General features: G+C 39.5%; 1 protein-coding gene across 15 annotated transcripts in view; it reads left to right on the top strand.

Moving 5' to 3' along the window:
- AKAP13 (A-kinase anchoring protein 13) overlaps positions 1 to 24217 on the top strand; it is a 266890-nt gene that overhangs the window by 194134 nt on the left and 48539 nt on the right. For 10 of the 15 annotated variants that reach the window (XM_031669207.1, XM_031669206.1, XM_031669210.1 and 7 more), the window contains 4 exons: positions 2029 to 2151; positions 6862 to 6916; positions 9454 to 9586; positions 17913 to 18090. In XM_031669207.1, coding sequence (XP_031525067.1) covers positions 2029 to 2151; positions 6862 to 6916; positions 9454 to 9586; positions 17913 to 18090 — 489 coding nt within the window. The remainder of the gene's footprint in view (positions 1 to 2028; positions 2152 to 6861; positions 6917 to 9453; positions 9587 to 17912; positions 18091 to 24217) is intronic. The other 5 variants (XM_031669214.1, XM_031669213.1, XM_031669212.1 and 2 more) reach the window with 1 other exon arrangement.

The following is a 24217-nucleotide window of genomic DNA, read 5'->3' as shown; positions in this document are numbered from 1 at the left end:
AAAATGTAATCAGACTTCTTTTTGACGTTATTAAATTGTAAAACTGGAAAACTTGCGTGTTCATTAAATATATATGAAATATAAACTTTAAATCAAATACCTTATAAAATTGAATTGCTATGTTACCAGAACATTTCCTTTATATAATATATATATGTTGGAGATTTCTGTTTGTCAGGGATACACTAGATACTCATCACTTAAGGTTTTTCCTTATGATCTATGATTTTGTGACGCATGAAAGGGATGTTCTTAGATTCTGGGTAATAGGAGCAGCTCATTTTCATTTTGTAAATCCGTTTCACATTTGGAGGCACATCAGAACACACAGTAGTATCTTACTTTTGCACAAGACTCTCACTGCCTGACAAACTAGTGTGTATTTGTACCAACATTTCTTTGATCTGTTACGTGCAGTGGCTGCAACAGCAAACAGTGATGTCACTTAGCATTTATCTGGGGTATGGAGTTGCTTTCATATTAGATAGGTACAGGGCTTTTTCTCTCATTTCATTTAGGACATTGAGATTCCAGAAAGTCGGATAAAGGGAAGTTCGTTTATTAATGTGTTTATCGAGTAAATATTTGAGTACCTACTCTTTTCCATATACCAGGCTAGACAGTGGTAGGAGAGGGGAGAACTCACAGGTAGGGTTGCTTTCCTCACCACATTTACAGATGAGAACAAGTGAATCTAATAGAAAATGGTAAATGCAGTAACTTAAACATTTGATGTTATAGGACTGACAGACCTAAGGGGTCAGAGAAGGCTGACTGAGGAGAAGTAATATTAAAGTTTGGACCAGAAGGAAACTTTGGGAATTAGCCGGGTGAATTAGTATGTAGAAAGCAAGACTGCGGAATTTCGGCCTCTTGCCTGAGGGAAATGGAATCATTTACGTTGATTAAATTGATCCAATAATTGATTAGAACACTTCAGGCTAACTATGGGGAGGAGAGATTGGATCAGTAGAAGGCTTCTTATGTTATGTTATGTTATGTTATGTTATGTTATGTTATGTTATGTTATTTTTAAGACGGAGCCGTCGCCCAGGCTGGAGTGCAGTGGCGCTATCTCAGCTCCTGCCTCAGCCTCCTGAGTAGCTGGGATTACAGGTGCCTGCCACTACGCCCAGCTAATTTTTTGTATTTTTAGTAGAGACGGGGTTTCACCATGTTAGCCAGGCTAGTCTCGAATTCCTGACCTCATGATTTGCCCGCCTCGGCCTCCCAAAGTGCTGGGATTACAGGCATGGGCCACCACGTCTGGCCAATAGAAGGCTTTTGCAGGATTCAGGTTACAGTAATAGACCATGTCCTAAACCAAGGCAGAGAGCAGTGGCAATAGGGGAGGAATAGAGGCTGAGCTAGAAGACAAAGTGAAGAAGCCTGAGTGAAGTGTGATATAAGGATTCAGAGATGGTGCCCAGGTTTCCGTTTTGAGTAATGAGTTAGATGTTGGTACCACTCACTAAGTGAAGGAACACAGGAGGAGGAACAGTTCTGCAGGAAAATATAAGTTCGCTTACGTGCTTTTGGAGCTGTAGCTGCCTGTGGAACATCCACCCACAGGTGAGCAGGGAGAGGAATGAGCCTAGAGCTAAATAGAGAGATCTGGCTTCCAGATTAGAAAGATGTGACTCACCAGTGTCTTGTATGCAGATTGTCATTAAGAGGTAGAGTGAATGAGGAGATTTGGGGTGAGGGAGAAGAGAGCCAGATGTGGAATCCTGAGGAACACCACTAGTAGATGTTTTTAGTATACTTTTAAGAAAGAGAACCCCAGGTATGAATTGTGATCATTCTTGTTTTCATAATCTAACAGGTATGTATTTATTAGCCGAATTTTTTAGAAACTGCATTAGAATTCTGTATATTCAGAAATGGAGATGAGAATGTAAACAAATTATTACATCATTCACCATTTCCCGGAACCACATAGTCCATTGACATTATACTGTTTCCCCGTATGCTGAAGGTCCTGGCGTAATCTGTGCATGCTCTAATGTCTTCTGTGAACCTCCTCAGCTCAGCAGCAGATGCGGCCAGCAAGGCGGATCTCCATCAGCATCTCTCCGCTCCTCCTTAAGTCTAAAACTCTCTTTTCTCTTGGCTCTTCTTATTCCAGTGATGAGGAGGAGGAGTTGCATAGTAAGTAAGCAACTTTGGTGTCCAGTGACTGTTCTTGAAGGTCTGACCAGCTCAGAAAATGCTATAGGCTTGGTACTAAGAAATTGTTTGGAGGCTTTTAGCCCCTTGCATGCCATCCTTTGTAAGTCATTTGTCTTTATGCTTGCCTTTGAGAATTGGTTTGGATAGAACATTTGTTGTCTTCTGTGTAGTACTGACACTGAGCCACTGGCCTCCTGATTCCAGGGCACAAGATATCTTTCCAGCACACAGATACCCTCAAAGGTGTAGGGGATGTGTTCCCATCCCATTGTGTACTCTTTGTAATAGTATTGTGTGCTAATTTCACAAAACTTTTTATTTCACAATGTAAATTTTATTTTCCTTGTTTTGTTGTTCTGTCTCATGGGACAGATATCTAGATGTTCATCTGTGGTATTTAAAAGCTATTTTTACACTTTTTTTCTTCTCCTTTTCAGACCATTTCTTTAAAAATACCTTTCCTTTAAGATTAGACCCTATGGATTAGAGGGAGGGAGTTATATATGTATTTATCTCCTACTTTCTCTCTCCTTTTGAACTTTTATTTTTTCAGTTCTTTGGATAAACTGTAGGCTTCAAATGAATACATTCTTACTTGATAATGCCTAGTATAAAAACTTTACAAGGTATCAATTTAAGTAAACTTGGAAAAGAAATAAATTCCCCCTTCATGAAAATGACTGTCTTCAATTGTGGAAGATTTCTAGAATATTCCAGGATTGCTTTTAGTGGAGAAACCACTTATAATAGAAAATTAAATAATGAATTGTTTTTACATAACTAGTATTATGAGTCTGAGACAATTACCATACCCGTATGATTAAGCACCCCAATTCCCTACCACTTGCTGATTCTAAGTTTCAGCAATATTAAATGTTGCTCAAGCTGGCATTTTCACACTATTCTTAAAGGGAAATGCATTATGCACAGTAAGACAGTTAATTTGCTTTTAAATGGAGGCCTTATTAAAGATTTGGTATATTTTTCACTAATAAAACATGTTTGAAAAATAGACACAGAATAAGATGATCCCAGTTGCAATAGGAGGAAAGTTGTGAAAATCCCCTGTAACTTTGGGTATTCAGAAATTGTCAAAGCTGTTTCATTTCAGAGTATTTGTGATAGGCCAGATGCGGTGGCTCACACCTCTAATCCCAGAACTTTGGGAGGCCGAGGCAGGCAGATTACTTGAGGTCAGGAGTTTGAGACCAGCCTGGCCAACATGGCGAAACCCTGTCTCTACTAAAAAACAAAAAATTGGCTGGACATAGTGATGAGCACCTGTAGTCCCAGTTACTCAGGAGACTGAGGCAGGAGAATTGCTTGAACCTGGGAGGCGGAGGTTGCAGTGAGCAGAGATCATGCCACTACACTGTAGCCTGAGCAACAGAGTGAGACTCCATCTCAAAAAAAAAAAAAAAAAAAAAAAAAAAAAAAAAAAAATCAAAGTATTTGTAATATACTGGGAAGTAGCCTAGTCAGCATGACAGATAAACCAAGGTCCCAGCCGGGCACAGTGGCTCACGCCTGTAATCTGTAATCCCAGCACTTTGGGAGGCTGAGGCAGGCGAATCACGAGGTTGGGAGTTCAAGACCAGTCTGGCCAACATAGTGAAATCCTGTCTCTATTAAAAATACAAAAAATTAGCCGGATGTGGTTGCGGGTTCCTATAATCCCAGCTGTTCGGGAGGCTGAGGTAGAAGAATCGCTTGGACCCAGGAGGCAGAGGTTGCAGTGGCCGAGATGGTGCCATTGCACTGCAGCCCAGGCGACAGTGTGAGACTCCATCTCTAAAAAACAAACAACAGCAGCAGCCAAGGTCCTGCTAATACAGAATTATAATCCTTTAACAGCACTGGTCGCTCAGTTAATCCAACACAATGGAACCTTAAAAATATGGAAGCTTGCAGAAACTTTTGAATCAAATATCTTCTCAAAATGTGTTCCTTAAATTCAAAAATACTAGTAAGAATTATGTGTGGGCAGGGAGAACCAAAAGAAGGGAGGGGTTGGTTCATGGCCAAATATTAGTAAATTTAGGCAACTCTGGGTTAAGAAGGTTTAAAATGCTAATGCTGTGTTACATTGTGGATTTTCAAGGCAGAGTTCAATATACTGTTTCTCCCAAATGTATTAACTAGGAAACCACAGTATGTGCAGCACTGTATACATTTCATGAAACTGGTGTTCCATGGAACACACTCTGAAAAATATTCAACTGTGTCCATCCAGTAGTTCCACCCTGAAGTTCCTGGCTGTAGTATAAATCTGCAGGTTATTTCATGCCTTGAAAGATAATCTAGTTGAAATATATTATTTACCCACAATAATACTTTGCAGGCTAACTTTAATGACAAGTTTCGTTTCGTTTCTTTTGTCCATAATTTTGTCATGGAAGTAGCATTGGTTGTTTTCTACTCTTAGATGCTCTGAAAACTTGATGACACTTTAGGAATTTCAGAGGCACTGGTGGATTAATTACTGTTTTCAGAACCACATCTAAAAGGTCATTATAACTTAACTAAAATTTTTAGCAGTGGAGAAGTTGAAAATATTGTAGGAGTCATAGATTCTCCTAGTACTCAATCACATATTTGTTCAGTTTTTAATTTATTCCACAGATATCTACTGGAAGCTTATTATTGGCCTGGTTTTGTGTTGGTTGGTATTTTTTTGCATTATGAATTTTATTTTTATTTAGTTCATATTACTAGGGTGGTAACTTACCAAGTAATTGCTTAAATGTATAATAGAATTCAGGCAAGCTTAGAAAATTTAATGCTGCTTATATCACTGAAGTTTCCTTGGGCAGAAAAAGTTTTAAAACCCTTGATTTTTTTTTAAATCCTCTTGATTTTTTTTAAGTACACTGAGACATCATGAAATTAAAATGCTGATAGTTTATACCTAGATTATATGGAACCTGGAAATGAATCCCAGATATTCTTATTCTGCTAATCTTTCCCTCTCACCTGGCTGTTGTTACCATGTGTCGTAAGTGAAATAAATAGAAGAAGAACCCCAAATTGGGAAAAAGGGAAAAAAATACGGAAGGCAATCTCTTGAACACTTAGAATTTAAGGTTTCTTATGTATTATTCCTACTTGTTGGCAATTTAAATTTAGCCAGGTGCAGTGGCTCACACCTGTAATCCCAGCACTTTGGGAAGCTGATACAGGAGGATTGCCTGAGCCAAGGGGTTCAAGACCAGCCTGGGCAACATGGCAAGTCCCTGTTTCTAAAAAACAATTTTTAATAATAATAAAAATAATAACTACAGTTTTGGATTTCTGTTCAGAATCCAAAACAGTTTGAGAGTTGAAGAGTTTCAAATGCTGGTAATCTGGGAGTTTTTTTGTTTGTTTTTGTTTTTGAGATAGAAAGTCGCTCTGTCACCCAGGCTGGAGTGCAGTGAAGGGATCTCGGCTCACTGCAGCCTCCGCCTCCTAGGTTCAAGCAGTTCTCCTGCCTCTACAGGCACGCACCACTACGCCTGGCTAATTTTTGTATTTTTAGTAGAGAAGGAATTTCACCATGTTGGTCAGGTTGGTCTTGAACTCCTGACATCAAGTGATCCGCCTGCCTCAGTCTCCCAAAGTGTTGGGATTACAGGCATGAGCCACTGTGCCTGGCCCAAATGCTGGTTAACTGGTAGTAGAACATCTTCAAGTCTCTGTCAGATTATCAGGTTAAAGTTTGGCTCACAGTAGTCTCAGAGATCCTTGAAACCAACCTCAAGGAAAAAGGAGGGTGTTTTGTCTAAATCATTACAATAGTGATATAGGGTAACCTTTATTTCCCTGGAATATACATGGAAATAGTTCTGTAACTGATCTCCTGAAAACTGAAAATCATTTATCACTGTAACTGAGGCCTTGCTCTCATCTAAGTCTTCAGTAACTCAACCTTTATTAACATGTGGTAGATCAAAATAATGATAATATTCCTTCTGTTTTTTCTTCATGTTGCCCTATCTAACATAGTCTTAGAATTTTAATGATCTGCAGCAGTTTATGGCCCAGTAGTTGTGGAAGGAAGAAGTATGCATCTGCCTCATTCATTATTATCTCTATTAGCCTGGAAAGGACTTTGCCATCTGTTTTATCTCCCTCATTTCACAGATGAGGAAATGAAGTCCAAAGGTCTCATCCCAAATTAGTGACAGGGCCAAGACTTGATAAGCCAGCTCTGATGCTCTTTCCTGGTTACTAATCTTTTTCTAGCAATTCTCATGAAAATATTAGAGATGAGCTAGATCTTTAGTATAGAAACATTTAAAAGCAGTATTAGCAGGGATAAAATATGACATTTAATTTCCTATTCTATATTCTTCCTATGATGTCATCTCAGAAGGATGGTTTGTGCAAACTTAAGATTGTTAAGAACTGGAATTAAACCTGCTTCGTATATGTTTAAGCATTAGAAAAGTTATTTTGAGTCTTTTCAATTACTTGAGTCGCGGATTAAACTTGCTTGCTTTATGAGAAATTCACTGCCTACTTCTGGTTCTAATTTGAGGGTTTCAAGTTTAATTTTTCCTTCTTTCAAACCTTTAGAAGGAGGAGGTACCATGTGCTGACTTTCATATGCTGTTTTTGCTTTAGCTATGTCATTGTGAATTTATAAATATTCTACCTGTCATGTGTTAAATTTTTTGGTTCTAACTTTTCCTCTGCCTTGTTTTCTAGATTCACGGCCCTTCCACAGTACCTTCCACAATACCAGTGCTAATCAGACTGAGAGGTACTATAAACTTGTTACTCCTTTTTCCAGAAATGAAATGAAGAAAATTTAAAATCTCTTAGGCCATTTAATTACATAAACTAAGTTAATTGAGCTCATCGGATTCTTCTTTGAGTGATAAATTTGGAATAATGATTAAGGTGGTTTTATCATGAAGGCTATATCTCTTAAAGTTAATGTCTTCAATCGTTTTCTTTGATTAATTACACTATCCTCGTGATAAAAATGGTTTGTATTTATTGATATGAGGGTACACTATTATTTGATTTTATGAACTCATGCACACTTTGCTTATGGGGATTTTGCATTCCTAAATCTAACAGTTTAACAACATTTTGTTTCATGTTAGTGTCTCTGTGTGTGTGCAATTTATAATAGTCTTAGCTATTTTAAGCTTTAAAGCTGTTTTCTTCTGTATACATGTAAATGGTACACAGCTCTGTCAGAGTAAATGAATTGCTTCTTTTTTTTTCTTTTTCCTTTTTTTGAGACAGAGTTTCGCTCTTGTTGCCCAGGCTGGAATGCAATGGCACGATCTCGGCTCACTGCAACCTCCACCTCCTGGGTTTAAGCGATTCTCCTGCCTCAGCCTCCTGAGTGGCTGAGATGACAGGCATGCGCCACCATGCCTGGCTGATTTTGTATTTTTAGTAGAGACAGGGTTTCTCCATGTTGGTCAGGCAGGTCTCAAACTCCCGACCTCAGGTGATCCATCTGCCTCGGCCTCCCAAAGTACTGAGATTACAGGTATGAGCCACCACGCCCAGCCACGAATTAATTCTTTACTTGACAGCAAGCAGAAGATTTCTGTTCTGACTCATTATTTTAATTTCAGTTTTCATGCTTATGAGACGGAATATTCTACTTGAAGCATAATTCGGGTTCCTATAGCTGCCCTGCAGTTTTTTCTGAGTTGCCTTTTCACAGAGGCATCAGTTATGATTCTGATTCAGAACGCTTGCAATGAATGCTTTTTTTTGCACTGCTTTTACAGCTTATTTGTTCTTTCTCCTTTCTAGAGCAGTGGCTTTCATACCATTTCCCCATTATCTTAAAAACAGACTGCTTTGTTTTTTAAACAACACATATGTAAATAAACTTTGACTGTTGACAGGACCCCTTATGGTGCTGCTTCTGCCTGCCACCTGCCCTCTCACAGAGGCCCTAGAGGCAATCACTGCTGTTCTGTGGGAACCGTCTAAAATAACTATTTTAGAACACCTAAGCAAAGTGTAGTATAAATGGATGCCTTTTCTATGTAACGGATTGTTTATTCGAATGCCCAGCTTTTTTTTTTTTTTTTTTTTTTTTTTTTGGAGCCAGAGTCTCACTGTGTCGCCCAGGGTGGAGGGCAGTGGCACAGTCTCAGTTCACTGCAACCTCCATCTCCTGTGTTCGCGCATGCCACCACACCCAGCTAATTTTTGTATTTTTTAGTAGGGACAGGGTTTCACCATGTTGGTGAGGCTGGTCTCGAACTCCTAACCTCGTAATTCGCCTGCCTCAGCCTCCCAAAGTGCTGGGATTACAGGCATAAGCACCACACCCAGCCCAAATGCCCAGCATTTAAGAAAATCAACCATTGCAAATTTCCTAAGTTAGAACATGTCCATCTTGGATGGACTTAGATTTTATGTAGCCTTCTCAAACAGGTAGATCAGTATATCTGAATCTACATAAAACTCCTAAAATTGATCTTTCAACACTCTGCCTCAATTCTACCTGCTACTCAGTACGTTCCCTCCTAAAATTGAAGCTAGCTGCATGGACCAGTCCACAGTCCTGATTGTCCAGCGTCCCAAAGGCTAGAAAAGAGTTGTGATCTGTACCGTTAAGGAACTTGGATATGTGGTCAGTCATAAGACTCCTTGGTTGGCAACTCCTATTAGCAAGTACCCTGTCATTCTGCTACATATATGGGTTTCCTTTCAAGCGCCCATTTGTTGCAAAGGAGTTTGTAGATTGAGTGCTATTGTAGATGAATAGATTTCCATACAAAATAATTATCTAATAATTGACAGGCTCTTTTTAACATGAAATCACTGAAAACCCATAATTAAAACATTAAAAATGGGCCAGGCGGTAGCTCACGCCTATAATCCCAGCACTTTGGGAGGTTGAGGTGGAAGGATTGTGTGAAGCCAGGAGTTCAAAATCAGCCTGGGCAATATAGCAAGACCCCATCTCTACAAAAAAATTAGAAAAATAGCCAGGCATGGTGGCATGTGCCTTCAGTCTCAGCTTACTCTAGAGGCTGAGGCAGGAAGATCATATGAGCTCAGGAGTTCGAGGCTGCAGTGAGCTATCATCACACCACTCAGAGCAAGACTCTGTCTCCAAAACAAACAGGTGAGCGAAAAAACATTAGTGATGGATCTAAGGAAACTTAGCCAAGTTTTGATAACAGAACCTGGGTGTTGTGGCATACTGTGTTCTATAAAAAGCCATTCAGCAACCTTCATCTACCTTTTATTCCGCTTCACATTTATTTAACTTCTGTAGTCCTTTAAAAAAGTCAATCTTCTTGTTTTATTTAGTATAACAGAAGAGAACTATAATTTCCCGCCACAAAGCCTCTTCAAGAAAGATTCTGAATGGAAGAGTGCAACAAAAGTCAGTCGTACATTCAGCTACATCAAGAATAAAATGTCCAGCAGCAAGAAGAGCAAAGTAAGTATCACTGTGGGCATTGCTTGTGATCACCGTAGTCGGTCCTCAGTAGGATTCTGTCACAGCCTTTATCCACGCCAAAACTGGTTAAATCATGGGGACATAAATGAAAATAAATTTAGGATTACTCTCTGAAATCGCCTAATATGTAAAGGAAAATAATAAGAAAAATAACAAGAAGTGGAACTACCAGTTACTGAATTTTCACTATATGCTAAGTGCTTTCCATATATTATTTAACCCTTTCAACAGCCCTATCAGATAGGTATTATCTCTCTTTTCTAAAAGTGATGTACCTTACCAAGGATGCTCCTCTAATGTGAAGAGGTAGTTCAAACCAGATCTCTTTGGTTTCAAATCCCATCCTCTTAAACCACAGTGCTTAAATCTGTAATATCAGTTTAAATGCAAAAGAAGGATTTTATGCCAAGATCAAAGGATTGAAAATATTTACGTTTGGGTTTAGAGGGAAGGATTATCCTACGGAAGATTACAAGAACTTTTAAGATTAATATCATTTCTTATATCTATTTCTAATTAGGAGCATTTAGAACATATTCTCTTGGTGCTTAAGAGATTAAATAAATATTTAAACCAAGTGTGAGAGAGAGTGTGTGTGTGTGTGTGTGTGTGTGTGTGTGTGTGTGTGTGTGTATGTGTGTATGTGTAGAGGGCTCCACTCTATCACCCAGGCTGGAGCACAGTGGTGTTCATGGCTCACTGCAGTCTTGAACTGCCAGGCTCAAGCAATCTCCTGCCTTGCACCTTAGCCTCCCAAGTAGCCAGGACTACAGTCATGCGCCATCATGCTGAGCTATGTTTAAATTTTTTTGTAGAGATGAAATCTTGCTATTTTGTCCAGGCCGGTCTAGCTCCTTACCTCAGGCATTCCTCCTGCTGCAGCCTCCCAAAGCACTGGGTGTGATCCACCATGCCCAGCCTAAAGTAACATTTTTTTCTAGTTATTTTTTACATGCTCATTAGGGGAATCTTCAAAATCTAAAAGTAAAAGAATGAAAATCTCCTGTAATAACCCCACTTAGCGATAACTATGCTTAACGTTTTGGTTTATGTATTTCTAATGTTTTTTAAAAATGTATTTTCAAAAGAAAGGGAGAAAAGAAGTTCACTTTCTTATACTGATTCCCAGTGCTAAACCAAAACTCATTCTATTTCAAGTCTGTGGGGAAAATCTTTTCGCCTCTCATACCCTATTTGTCTACCCACGACACCCTCTAACAAAATAAAGACATAAATAAATAAAAATTTGAAATCAGTTAAGGAACTCTTGCAAGCAATGACTGTGTATGTATGCGCGTGCGTGTGTGTGTGTGTGTGTAGTATATACATGCATATACGATATATACACACATGTACATACATGCATACTTAGAAGTAAGGGAATAAATAAACATTGAATTCAATAATACTGTCATAAAAGGGCATCGCCTCCTCCCCCACAAAACAAGGTGCACTAAGCTGCTCAAACCCTCAATTCAGTGGGCTGATGGACATATAGCCAAAGTATTTTACCATGTTTTGTAAGATCTCTTGGTTTAGCAAATACATTCAGAGAAATTTTTCCACAAAACCTGCCACAAGAATTGTTTTCTCTTCATTTCTCCTGTCCAAGTACAGAATGGAGAGAAAGTAGGCAATCAGGGAGGGATACAAAGAGTCTAGCAAATTATTTCTAGCATAATCACACATTTAAGTATTAACTTCGGACTCAGCCTTGTTTTATAATTCAAAAAAAAAAAATGAAGGTCAAAGAGGTTAGAATGCTTTACCAGTATTCTACATATTTACACATTGGCAGCCAGGCTTAAAATAGAGCCTTACCTATTTTACTTACCACTGCTGGCTTAGATAATAGTTGGTATCAACAAAAGAAAATCCCCTTGGGTAGATCAATATAAATTAGCCAAATATTATTAAATGACTTGTATAGTCTTAGCATTCCTCTAAGTGTTAACAGGCACCTAAGAGAACTAAAGCTCATAGTCATGACCTTGAAAAACTTTATGGTATAGTTTGGATACATTCAAAAATTTTTTGTTGTTTTTTATTTTGCTTTTGAACTGCCGAATCTTGTCTTCAAACAAGCTTTTCATGGAAGACCAATAAATAAGTGGAGATTCCCCCTTTCTAGCCATCTCCCCAATGTCATGGAGTTTTAGAACAGAGCAGTGAATATACCACTGATCTCATGGATGAGGTAAAACACACACACAATGGGGAAAAAAACAATGTAAGATGGAATTTAGAAACTGGACCCTGACGTTTAAAAAAGTCTCATCTTGGCCTCCTTGTTTTACAGACTGAGGCACAGAGACATATGCTTCAAGTCACACAACCTCCTGTGATCTGACTTCATCATTTTGTGTTTAAACAAAATGTTACTATACAGTATAATTTTTTTCTTTTAACTTTTTAAATCTGAAAGGACTGGAGTTTGCTAGGAGGGGATGAGCAGAAAGGACAGGAGAAAACATACTTTGTGTTAGACTGAAATCTGTTATCACTGGTAGAAACTGTTTAGTGTCAGTTGATCTCTTGCCTTTGATCATCTCCTTTGTCAAAATGACAGCACTCTTTTGCAATTGAGATTGGTTCCTCTTTCAGACTTGGCTTCAAGATTTGATCTCTTGATCAAATCTTGCTGTGTTTAGCAGTGGAAACTCAAAAAATTACAAATTCGTAACCCTAGATTATAGTCCATTTCCCATTACCAAGTGTTTAGAGTGTCCTAGTGGCAACTGTAAGTCACCTTTTATAGTGAGTTGTTATTAGCTCACTTTTAAATAAAATTGGAACAGCTTGGCTTTTATCAATGTAGCAAAAGATGATTTTTAAAAAGTGTGGGGCGTGGCACAGTGATACACACGTGTAATCTCAGTACTTTGAGGGTGAGATGAGAAGATCACTTGAGACCAAGAGTTCAAGGTCAGTCTGGGCAGTATAGTGAGATCTCATCTCTACAAAAGACTGTAAAATTAGCTGGGCGTAGTGGTGCACACCTGTGGTGCTACTCAGGAGGCTGAGGCAAGAGGATCAGAGCCCAGGAGTTCAAGGCTGCAGTAAGCTGTGTGCACTCCAGCCTGGACAATGGAGTGAGATCCTGTCTCTTAAAAAAAAAAAATGAGAAAGGAAAGAAATAGAGGAAAAGCAGTATGTTTTGTGTTAAATACCCTCACTATGCTATGTATCTGCATAGCATTCTACCATGCAGAAGTAATTTATTTTCTAAATGGTAACATAAAAATTAATGAATATTAAATTTTCTTAGCATAGTGATGCTAACTCTAATCTTGTTCTTAACTATTCAATAATGTTACTTCTCCATAATGTTAACAAATTGAAAGTGCTACTATGGATATTGACACTGATTTTTCTGTGAAAATCACAAATTTTCAGTTTTCCAAAATTATTTTTTAAATAGATGCTATGAGAGACCATCTGATCCAATTGTTTTATTAACCCACCATTCAATAAAACTAGACCTACATCTTTTAAAGGAAAAATTAAAAGCATCTACTGAATATGATATTAAAATGCCACCTGTAACTCAGAAAAGTGTCTAAGGATTATTTGAAAATGTCTGCTTTCCTTTTGCATGATATATATGTATCTTTATGAAAATAGGTTATAGTGATTAACCTAGATATATTCCATTCAGTTGTATAATTGTGATGATACACAGTTCTTAAACATGTCCAAAGAAGCCAAAAGCCAGTAGGCAGTAAACTGTTCACATTCCTAGGAGGGTAACAGTTTGTCTGGAGTACTGGGTTTTGTATATAAACTTAAAAAATTGAGTCCTTGATCCTATGTCCTTTTGAGAATTATCACCGACTGGCATAAGTGATTAGATTAAATATATTGTATGTTTTTGTTGAAAACGGGGGGGCTAAACAGGAAGTAGAACAGGAAGACCGGCAGTTTCTGCTTTTGTCTTAGTATCTTTGAGAGATAGTGCTGTTTCCTGCTAAGTAATTTTGCATGTTGCAGAGTATTTAAACACTCATATGCATGATGTTCGAGTTCACAAAGGGAGTAGAATGACCCTCTTTAAACCATCCTATCACACTGGTTTTCTTTTTTCTAAACCACAGTTACTTTTGCACCAACCTAATACTAAGCTTTCTTCTTTGTACACAAACAAGAGGTGGTTAGAAATGTTTTAGACAAATCTATTTGATTTGAAGTAGGTATTTTTGAGTGCACGGGTTAAATTCCTGCACAGCTGCAAGTATACTACATGACTTTGTAACAGGAAATTCAGTTAAAGCTCCTAGGTCCTGTGGTCTGTATAAAAGAGAGCTGTACCCATTAGCCTTTCAGAAGTGCCTCCTAGAGTAGTGTTTACAAAGACTTAATGTTAAACGTAATTCTCATTCCTTCTTTGATTAAAGATCTGTGACATGACAGTTGTTTGATCATATCATGTTTTCACAGTTGTCCAGAGTGTTCTTTTTATTGTAATTACATGTATAAAGGGGTATTTTTGGAAAAGTTAAGAATCACCTTTGATAGCGTCCTAGTGCAGTTGTTACCTGCATCTATCCCTGTTAAATACTGTTAGCCTGTTTCCCCAGCACACAGCTAAAGCATTTTGCCAGTTGTTAAACATGGAAAAGTCAAACTTCAGAAAATAACTAGTCACCACTTTACCGCAGGCAACTTCACTAAAAAGTTTTCTTAGGAAACTCACTGCATTTTATAAAATGAGGAGTGTATTTTAAAATAGATAACATGCGTTCCTTAACTTCCCGTGTAAAAACTTGGCCCAAACCTTGCCAGAGTTCTTATGTTGCAGCTTAAGCACTGTCCACACACACTGTTTTTGGGGGAAATGGGGTTTTGTTTCATTTCCTGTATCCTTTGTAACAAGGGTTGTTGGCTTTACCAGCAGCATTCAAACAGTTAAGACTGTCTTAAGGAAACAAGCAGTCTCAGCCCTCCCTCCTTCCCTTTCTTAACCAGTCTCTGGCTTCCTCTTACGGTTTCACTAATGGCAGCTCAAAGCTGCTGAGTTCTACCTTGACGGCATGCACCCCCGCTTCTGTGAGAGCACGTTTCCTGGCATGGGGGTCGAATCATGTCGATAAAATGGGGTCGGTTTCATGAAGTACCCCACATAACAGTGAGATTCATAGGACCAAAGCATGGGGAGGTAAGAGCCTGACTTCTTTAAAGCACTAAATTCTAGTAAACACAGAAAGAGCCAGTGGAGTTGGTTGTTTTGTTTTGTTTCTATCCTGGGAAGAACTAGTTTGGATTGTTGCAAAGGGAAGCTATTTCTTATTTATTCAGGTTTGGGGAACATTGCAAGGCTTGAGAGGATAAACTGGTTGCTATAAAAAGATTTTTTAAATGATTGAAGTATACTTTAACTTTCCTGAGCAAAAAAATCATGCTTTTCCATTTAACATTTTATGCATGGAAAAACCTTTAGCAAAATTTAGTTAAAAGAAAGAAATTATTTGAAAACCCCCAAATTTAGTTGTTATTATTAAAGTTTTATGTACTTGTGCGGTTACCAATTTTCACTCAGAACAGCTTCCTGTTTTGTAAAGTGGAGGAGTTTTTCTCCCTCCCTCTCTCATTATTTTTTATAATTCAAAAGTGTAGTAATTTGGCTCTTAGATGTTCATTATATGTATTTGATTAGCAAAAGACTTCACATGAATCATAGATGTAGCAATTATTTACCATTTCATTACAGTGGATGGGTTCTGAACAGAAAGTCAGAAGACCTGTGTTCCCATTTTGACTGTGCTGATCATCTGTTGTGTGACCTTTTGCAAGTCAACCAACCTCTCCAGTCCCTGGCAGCATAGTGCAGTGTATGAGAGCTGAGCTTTACAGTCAGCCCGATCTGAATCTTAATTTCAGCTTGAGCAGTTCCTGGCGTGTGGCCTCAAATGCGTTATTAAACATCTCTAAGCTTCAGTCTCTTCAGATGTAAAATGGAGATAACACCTAGTACTTAATTCATTGGGTTGCTGTGAGAAAATACATGTGAATTGCCTATTACGGTGCTTAGCACTTAGTAACTGTTCAGATTTTTAGCGGTTATTTACTATCTTTATCCTCTACATAGTAAAATGGGAAGCATAACGCTCACCCTGCCCACTTCAGAGTCATTGAGTCACACGAAATGATGTACGTAGAAGACATTGATTCAAAATGTAAGGCATTTAGTAATTGTCGTGATCACTGACTGGGGACACCCATTTTCCTGGAATTTTTTTAAGGACATAACAATAGTATTGGCAATAGATAAAACCTCCTACCTTGTGAATGGTAGTTCCTTGTAGTCCAATTGGTTTGAAAGGAAATTATCTCATCGATACTAATTAGCCAGCCAAGTACTCTGCCAAACAGTGCTTAAAGGACCTTTTACGGAGAGCATGGTTATGTCCCCATGGTCCTGGCCTCCTAAGGTTGGTGTTCACCTGAAATGTCCCTGACTGCTTTAGATATTTAATTAAGGACCCAGCATTCATCAGTCGTTCTGCAGGTTTTCAAGGTTTGAATTCCTTTCCGTTCCTCTTCATGACTGTGTAAGCTTTGATAACAACCTCTCTTCGATTGAGGCTTGATGTCATATGAGTCCTCTGCTTTCAGTCTGTCTCTAGAACATTTCTGACATTCCTACATTATCCTTGAGGTGACATGGCCAAGGTATTCTGGCACTTAGAGCTCCTGACTCCCAGCCCGTGCCCCCACTGGTCACCCAGTCTGATCTCTCCTTTGCTGGTGTCCCCTGAGCTTTGTACCTGGCCTGGTTATGGCCTGCTCAGTAAGTAGAAGCACCTGGGCAGTGACTGGGCACACAGGAAGCACAAGGTGAGTATCAGTTTCAGTTGCCACTCTGACAAGTGAGGGAAGACCACAGGAAAGAAAGGAACTTCACAAAAGAGGTCAGAGCACGGCTTAGGAAGGTTATCTTTCCAACCTAGGGACACTGCCTGCTTTTCATGCCTTCCTGCACCCCTAGGTACTTAGGGTAGAAGAGTGAGCTACTAAGCCTTGGGACTTCCTTTCCCTAGTACTCTGTTTTCTTAAAGGAAGTGACCCTGTTGGTAACTAGCTTGAGGAACGACAAAGGTGGCTTTTGAGAAAAATTATTAACAAGGCTCCTTCCTGTCATCTGTGCATTCTCCTATCCTCCGTGCCCTGCACCATTATCCTGTAGCCACCCCCCAGTTTCTTCTATCTTCCCTTCTCACATCAAAACTTCCGTTCCATTACCGCAAGCAATACCTTTCTATGTTGGCTTAGGAGAATAATGAGCTAATGAAACTCATTTCCAGTAAATTATGCATAATTAATAATATTGGTAAGTGTTACTATGTATTCAGTTTGTGCCAGGCACTGTGCAAAATGCTTTAGAAATGTATTATCTCACCTAATGCTCATATGTTTTAAAAAACATATGAGATGGGTACTTTTGTGATTATTCCCGTTTGACAAATGAGAAAACTGAGGCTCAGAGAAATAATTTACCCAGGGTCACACCATTACCAAGTAGTAGTAGTGGTAGTAGTGGTGGTGTTGGTGTTGGTGGTCATGGTAGTAGTAGTAGTAGTACCTGAATCTGAACCAAGGTCTGGTACCATTATCCGTATTCTTAACCACTGTGTGGTTTTCCAGTCTCCCCCTCTTATCAGTCTCCTCTTGCCAGTTTGAAAATTAGGCCAAAGTTAATATTTATAAACCTTAAAATTCTAATTAGCAGAAACTGAAAATGTATATGTGGGGCATATTTATGTTTCTAACTAGAGTAAAGGAGGAAACTTCATAGGTACTCCCTCACTTAGGGATATGCGATTGATGTGAGAAAGTTAGAGAGGAGCCTCGGCAATTTTTCATGCCGCCCAGGCATCTTTCTCTCCCTCAGGCCAATCCCAGAATTGCTACCACCCTTTCTTCTGCCTTCTGCCTAAAGCTGACCTCTCTTCCTGTGTGGACTGTGCTGTAGCTTGCTGAGGAAGGACTGTGCTGAGGCCTCAGAAGCCCTCCTTGCAGTGCTGGTCCTTGGGCATTGTGTCTATCGGTAGAAGTAGCCAATGGATAAGCCACTTCCAGAACTGTTCGGCCTGCCCAGTTTTCATGTGAATTTTCTAATGTAGCTTGCATGCCAACACCTTAATTAAACACACACACACACACACACACACACTTTGCCCAGAACTTTTTTTTTCACTCTTGTCCAAAATAGTCACCAGCCACTGTTGACCACATGCCATCTGGGTGCCCAGGTAAGGAGACGGCCCTCCAGTGTTTAATTAACTGTGGATTCTTTTCTTTTCTTCAGCAGGAAAAGGAAAAAGAAAAAGATAAGATTAAGGAGAAGGAGAAAGATTCTAAAGACAAGGAGAAAGATAAGAAGACTGTCAACGGGCACACTTTCAGTTCCATTCCTGTTGTGGGTCCTATCAGCTGTAGCCAGTGTATGAAACCCTTCACCAACAAAGATGCCTATACTTGCGCAAGTAAGAGACGTGCTTTTTCCTCTCATAAGATGGAACTCTCTTGGCTCAGGAAAGCTCAGTTCTAGTTTCCTGTCCACCCCACTCCTTATCTGTTCCTCATTTATGTGGAGAAGTAACCCTTTTTATATCTTTCTTTAGACATGATAAAGAAATTCTAGATATATAATATACAGCCTATTTTTTTTTCAGACAACCCCAATTTCAAATACAAACAGTCAAGAGTCAAGTTAAGATGGTTCAACTTACAGTTTTTTAACTTTACAGTGGTTCAAAAGCAATACACATTCAGTATAAACTGTCTACCCGTACACTCATTTTGTTTTTCACATTTAGTGCAGTAGTCAGTAAATTACATGAGCTAGTCAACACTTTATCATAAAACTGGCTTTGTGCTAGATAATTTTGGCCAACTATAGTCTAATATAAGTGTTTTGAATGTGTTTAAGATAGGCCAGGCTAAGCTATGATGTCCAGAAAGTTAGGTGTATTTAAATGCATTTTTGACTCACAGTATTTTCAACTTACCATGGGTTTATGTGGATGTGGCCTCATTGAAAGGATGAGGAGCATCTGCACTCTGTTCTATGATCTCTAAACCACTCCACATTTTAAAAGTCAGTGTCAGCATCAAAATTACCCATAGCCCCAAACCCTAAAGCTACTCGGTGGTCTTTTGTTAGATCATATGTGCTCACTTTTATTCTATTACTTTGGTGTATGCTTCAACCATTACCAACATTAAGCCATAGTGACTGCCAAGGGAGAGCACCTCCATGCACAGAGACATTCTATGCTGATCTGCTGAAAGCCAAGTCTGCTAACTGAGCATTGTTCCTGGTTTTGATAAGATACTCTCAGGCAGGAGTTGCTTAACTTTTTCTGTACAAAACGAGATAAAAATATCTTAGGTGTCATGAGCCACATGGTCTCTGTCACAATTCTTGAACTCTGCAATTGCAGTGCAAAAGCAGCCGTAGACAATACATAAACCAATGAGTGTGATTCCAATAAAACTTAACTTACAGATACTGAAATTTGAATTTCATAAAATTTTTGTTATGTAATAATTTGATTTTTTTTTTTTTTTTTTTAACGGAGTCTCGCTCTGTCGCCCAGGCTGGAGTGCAATGTTGCAATATCGGCTCACTGCAAGCTCCACTTCCCGGGCTCACGCATTTTCCTGCCTCAGCCTCCCAAGTAGCTGGGACTACAGGCGCCCACCACCACACCCAGCTAATTTTTTTGTATTTTTAGTAGAGACAGGGTTTCACCGTGTTAGCCAGGATGGTCTCGATCTCCTGACCTCGTGATCTGCTCATCTCCGCCTCCCAAAGTGCTGGGATTACAGGCGTGAGCCACCACACCCAGCCAATTTTTTTATTTTTAAAAACTATTTACAATGTAAAAATTATTCTTAGCTCACGGGCTATACAAAAATAGGCTTTAAGCCACATTTAGCCCACAGACCATAATTTGCACATTTTTGCTCTAAGGCAATGCATCTCAGATTTTGTCAGTGTACAGATCAAAAGTAGTATTTGTAGAGCATACCAGGGTAAATCAAGGAGGCTGCTTGTGGTCAGAGGTGAGTTCCAGCCAGCCCAGGCCCAGCCCAGTCACCCAGAAGACTGAGGCAATTAACCTGATATTATACCTATAACCAATTCAGACAAAATAGTAACGAATTCAGATGTCAAGAAGCAACTCCCAGACCATGATGTCCTGAAATCTTGTTTTCAGTCATTTATGTTGGATATCCCAAGTAATTTCTTACTAAAAATAGTTAACTTACTCTTTAAGTTACCCAGGCTAGTCTTGACCTCTTGACATCAAGTGATCTTCCTGGCTTAGCCAGCCTCCTGAGTAGCTGGTATTTAGGCATGCACCACTGTGCCTGGTAGAAATTTGAAATGTTTAAAAGTGTATTTGGGCCAGGCGTGGTGGCTCACGACTGTAATCGTAGCACTTTGGGAGGCTGAGGCGAGCGGATCACCTGAGGTCAGGAATTCGAAACCAGCCTGGCCAACGTGGCAAAACCCCGTCTCTATTAAAAATACAAAATTAGCTGGGCGTGGTGACACATGCCTGTAACCTCAACTACTCAGGAGGCTGAGGCAGGAGAATCTCTTGAACCTGGGAGGGGGAGGTTGCAATGAGCTGAGATCGTGCCATTGCACTCCAGCCTGGGCAACAGAGTGGGACTCCATCTCAAAAAGCAAAAAAAAAAAAACAAAAACACGTGTATTTGGACAGATTGGAACATACTTCTATGATGATTTCCACTCACTTTCTTGCATGGAAGAGGAGTGGAGTTCCAGCTAGCACACAGCCCACAGCCTGTCTAATCTGTGTTACAGCTCCTGTGACTTTTTGAAATGATTGACTTTATGACACACATTCATGTAAAATGATTTTTATGGATGTTATAGCCCCAAAGTAGTCAGCAACACTATTTGTTTTACTGTCCTGTTTTTTCAAAAGTAACAAAAAGCCATGAGAGCTCTCACCCAAATCCTTATGCATCTCTGTGGGCAGAGATCACACACATTAATATCATCCTTCGTTTGTGACTTACCAGACCATTGAGAGCCACTACTACATAGTAGTAATTTCATATAACCTCTAGGAAACAAGAGACTATCACTGTTCAGTATTCCTCCAGTGATTATTTTGGAACCCAGGTTCTAATAGGACTCTTTTCAGGGACACCAGTTGAAGGTCTGTAGTTTAGTTTTTTCACCACTGGACACAGCCTCTTAGTACTGGAATAACCTGGTTGCCTAGAGCAGTAGTCACCAAGCACTTTCTAGCATGTTCACCTATTATTAAAACATTTTTAGCATACTTACATAGGATACATACATAACATAAAAAATACATACAAGTCCTACTATGCCATACTTTCAAAGAGCTCATTCTAAAAATAAGAGATGTCTCAGAGTTGCAATTTTCTTGTTTTCTGGTTAGTTATTAGTATGATTATTATTGTCTTTGATTCATGACTTCTTTAAAGGAATTTGTGTAACTCTCTTCATTTTCATTTGATTTTAGTTGAAACCAGGTAATATAATCCATAAGCCCACTTTATTGGGCACCTGTATGTTTCTATTAATCACAGTATGCTGAAAGTAAACAAATGTGGATTATGCAAGCCCAGCCCACCTGCTGAGTGAAGAACACCCCACGCCCTTGAGAAACCTCTAGTGTCACATATAAAGTGAAGCTGCCTAACGTAAAGACTGAGTGAGGCACCTGCGTATCAGTTAGACGTTAACTCAATATTTCTTCTACCTTAAGAAGTTAACTTAAATAAAAGCTGTAAAATCTTCCTCCTGTGTTCCAAGGGATTTTTTTTTTCATCACTCCTTGCAATGTGCCAGTTCTTTTGGGGAGCACTGATCTCAGAAAAACGGGAAGAGGCTGTATTTCTTGATTGGCAGTGTGAAACTAATATTCAGGGAACTTCATCAGTAAAGCAGACTAGATACCTGCCTTCTGCTATAAAATATAAAATGCTAGATAAAATATATTTTTAAAATATTAATACATAGCTGAACCTGCCAAATAGAAAATCCCTGAGGGAACTCAGAGCAGTAAAGAGCATGACCCCTCATTTGGGGGTCAAGATATATGACCTCAGGGTATGTAGTGGGAGCCAGAACTGAGACCCCTGTATAAGAAATACTGTTTTAAGACTAACATCCATGATGAAGGGCTTTGAAAAATTCTACCCACTGGCCTTCAGAAGCAGAAAGGAACCTTGCAGTCTCCCCAGGACCTGAGTGAGAATTGATGAATCTGGAGTCCAAGTTTACACTGTCTGTATGTGCTGGAACTTCAGGCTAAGAAACTTTCACAAGAGGTTTCATGAAATTCCAGTTTAGGAATGACAGATTGTTGAGGGACCCAGCTTGTAGCAGATGTAGAACTGCTCCATTGGGTTAGGTTGACAAAACAGGATACCCAAGACTACCACAAGAGGAAAAAATTCTGTTAAGCTGAGCTCACAATAAAAGATACATAGATGCCACATAAGGAAGTAAACCACCGTGAGGAAGAATTAGGAGATATACAAGCAAGAGATGTTGAAAATCACTAAAAGGGGCCAGGTGCGGTGGCTCACGCCTGTAATCCCAGCACTTTGGGAGGCTGAGGCGGGCGGATCATGAGGTCAGGAGTTCAAGACTAGCCTGACCAACATGGTGAAACCCTGTCTCTACTAAAAATACAAAAATTAGCCAGGCATGATGATGTGCGCCTGTAATCCCAGCTACTCAGGAGGCTGAGGCAGGAGAATCTCTTGAACCCAGGAGGCGGAGGTTGCAGTGAGGCTGAGATCGCGCCACTGCATACCAGTCTAGGCGACAGAGTGAGACTCCGTCTCTCAAAAAAAAAAAACGATAATTACTAAAAGGATGAAACAAATGGACTCTATAATGGAAAAAAAAGATGTAACAACTAATGGGTAGATTTAAAAACAGCTGAGTAAAACTTCAAGCATGCAAATAGTCACTGAAAGGTATTCATGGATTTTTTTCAAATATTTCAGCATGTTGTCCTGATTTATAATTGTTTATAAAGGAAGAAAATGGCTTCTACTCTGTTGTCTGCATTAGCTTCAGTCTAGAAAATCTTAATGACTTCACACTGGATTTATTTTTTACATTTAATTATCAATAATTATACCCTTAAGTCCTTGAACTTATATGAAGTCAATCAACAAAGTTCATTTGGCTGAATTCTGCAAGCTACTGTGTTTGATATGTGATTCATTCAAAAGCAGTTTGTCAACAAATATTTATTGAATATCAGTATAAGCCAGGCACCCACAGTGGCTTAAAAAAAAAGGAATTCTAAAGTACGATCCTTGGTACTTATTTATTGTAACATTGTTTATATTCTGGAAAAATTGAAAGCAATTTAAATATCCATCAATAAAATATATTTTGTGTAGTATATAGATGGATAGGCTGATACTAAATAGAGAATATAGGGGCCAGGCGTGGTGCCTCACGCCTGTAATCCCAGCACTTTGGGAAGCCGAGGCGGGCAGATCACTTGAGGTCAGGAGTTGGAAACCGGCTGGCCAACGTGGTGAAACCCCATCTCTACTAAAAATACAAAAATTAGCCGGGCATGGTGGTGGTGCCTGTAGTCCCAGCTACTCGGGAGGCTGAGGCAGGAGAATTGCTTGAACTTGGGAGGCAGAGGTTGCAGTGAGCCAAGATCTAGGCACTAGACTCCAGCTGGGAGACAGAGCAAGACTCCGTCTCATAAAATAAATAAATAAAAAGAGAGAACATAGGACAGATCAGAGGTTGCCAAACTTTTTCTGCGAAGGAACCAGCGGTATGTTAGGCTTTGCAGCCCATCAGGTCTTTGTCATGACTACTGGACCCTGTCCTTTTAGCACCAAAGCAACCATAGACAATGGATGTGACTGTGTTCCAATAAAAAATTTATTTACAGGCCTGGCACAGTGGCTCATGCCTGTAATCCCAGCACTTTGGGAGGCCTAGGTGGTTAGATCACTTGAGGTCAGGAGTTTGAGACCAGCCTGGCCAACATGGTGAAAACCCATCTCTACTAAAAATACAAAAATTAGCCAGGTATGGTGGTGCACGCCAGTAATCCCAGCTACTTAGGAGGCTGAGTTGGGAGAATCACTCGAACCCAGGAGGCAGAGATTGCAGTGAGCCAAGATTGAGCCGCTGCACTCCAGCCTGGGCAACAGAGCGAGACTTTGTCTCAAGAAAATAATTTACAAAAATAGGCAATGGGCCTAATTCAGCCCCAGGACCATAGTATGCCAAGCCCTGGGAGATATCTGCAGGTACAGACAGAGCTCTCCAAGACATTTTGATGAGTTGAAAGGTCAGTAAATACAACAGTATATACAGCATGATCCCAGTTTATGGAAAACAAACAGTAGTTTATATAAATTTACAAAAATAGGCCGGGTGCGGTGGCTCACACCTATAATCCCTGCACTTTGGGAGGCCAAGGCAGGTGGAACACCTGAGGGTCAGGAGTTCGAGACCAGGCTGGGAAACATGTGTGAAACCCCATGTCTACTAAAAAACAAAAAATTAGCCGGGCATTGTGGTGCATGTCTGTAATCCCAGCT

The sequence above is a fragment of the Papio anubis genome, chromosome 7, assembly GCF_008728515.1.
Source record: "Papio anubis isolate 15944 chromosome 7, Panubis1.0, whole genome shotgun sequence".
NCBI classification, from domain to species: Eukaryota; Metazoa; Chordata; class Mammalia; order Primates; family Cercopithecidae; genus Papio; species Papio anubis.
This window is presented reverse-complemented; position numbering and strand designations above follow the sequence as displayed.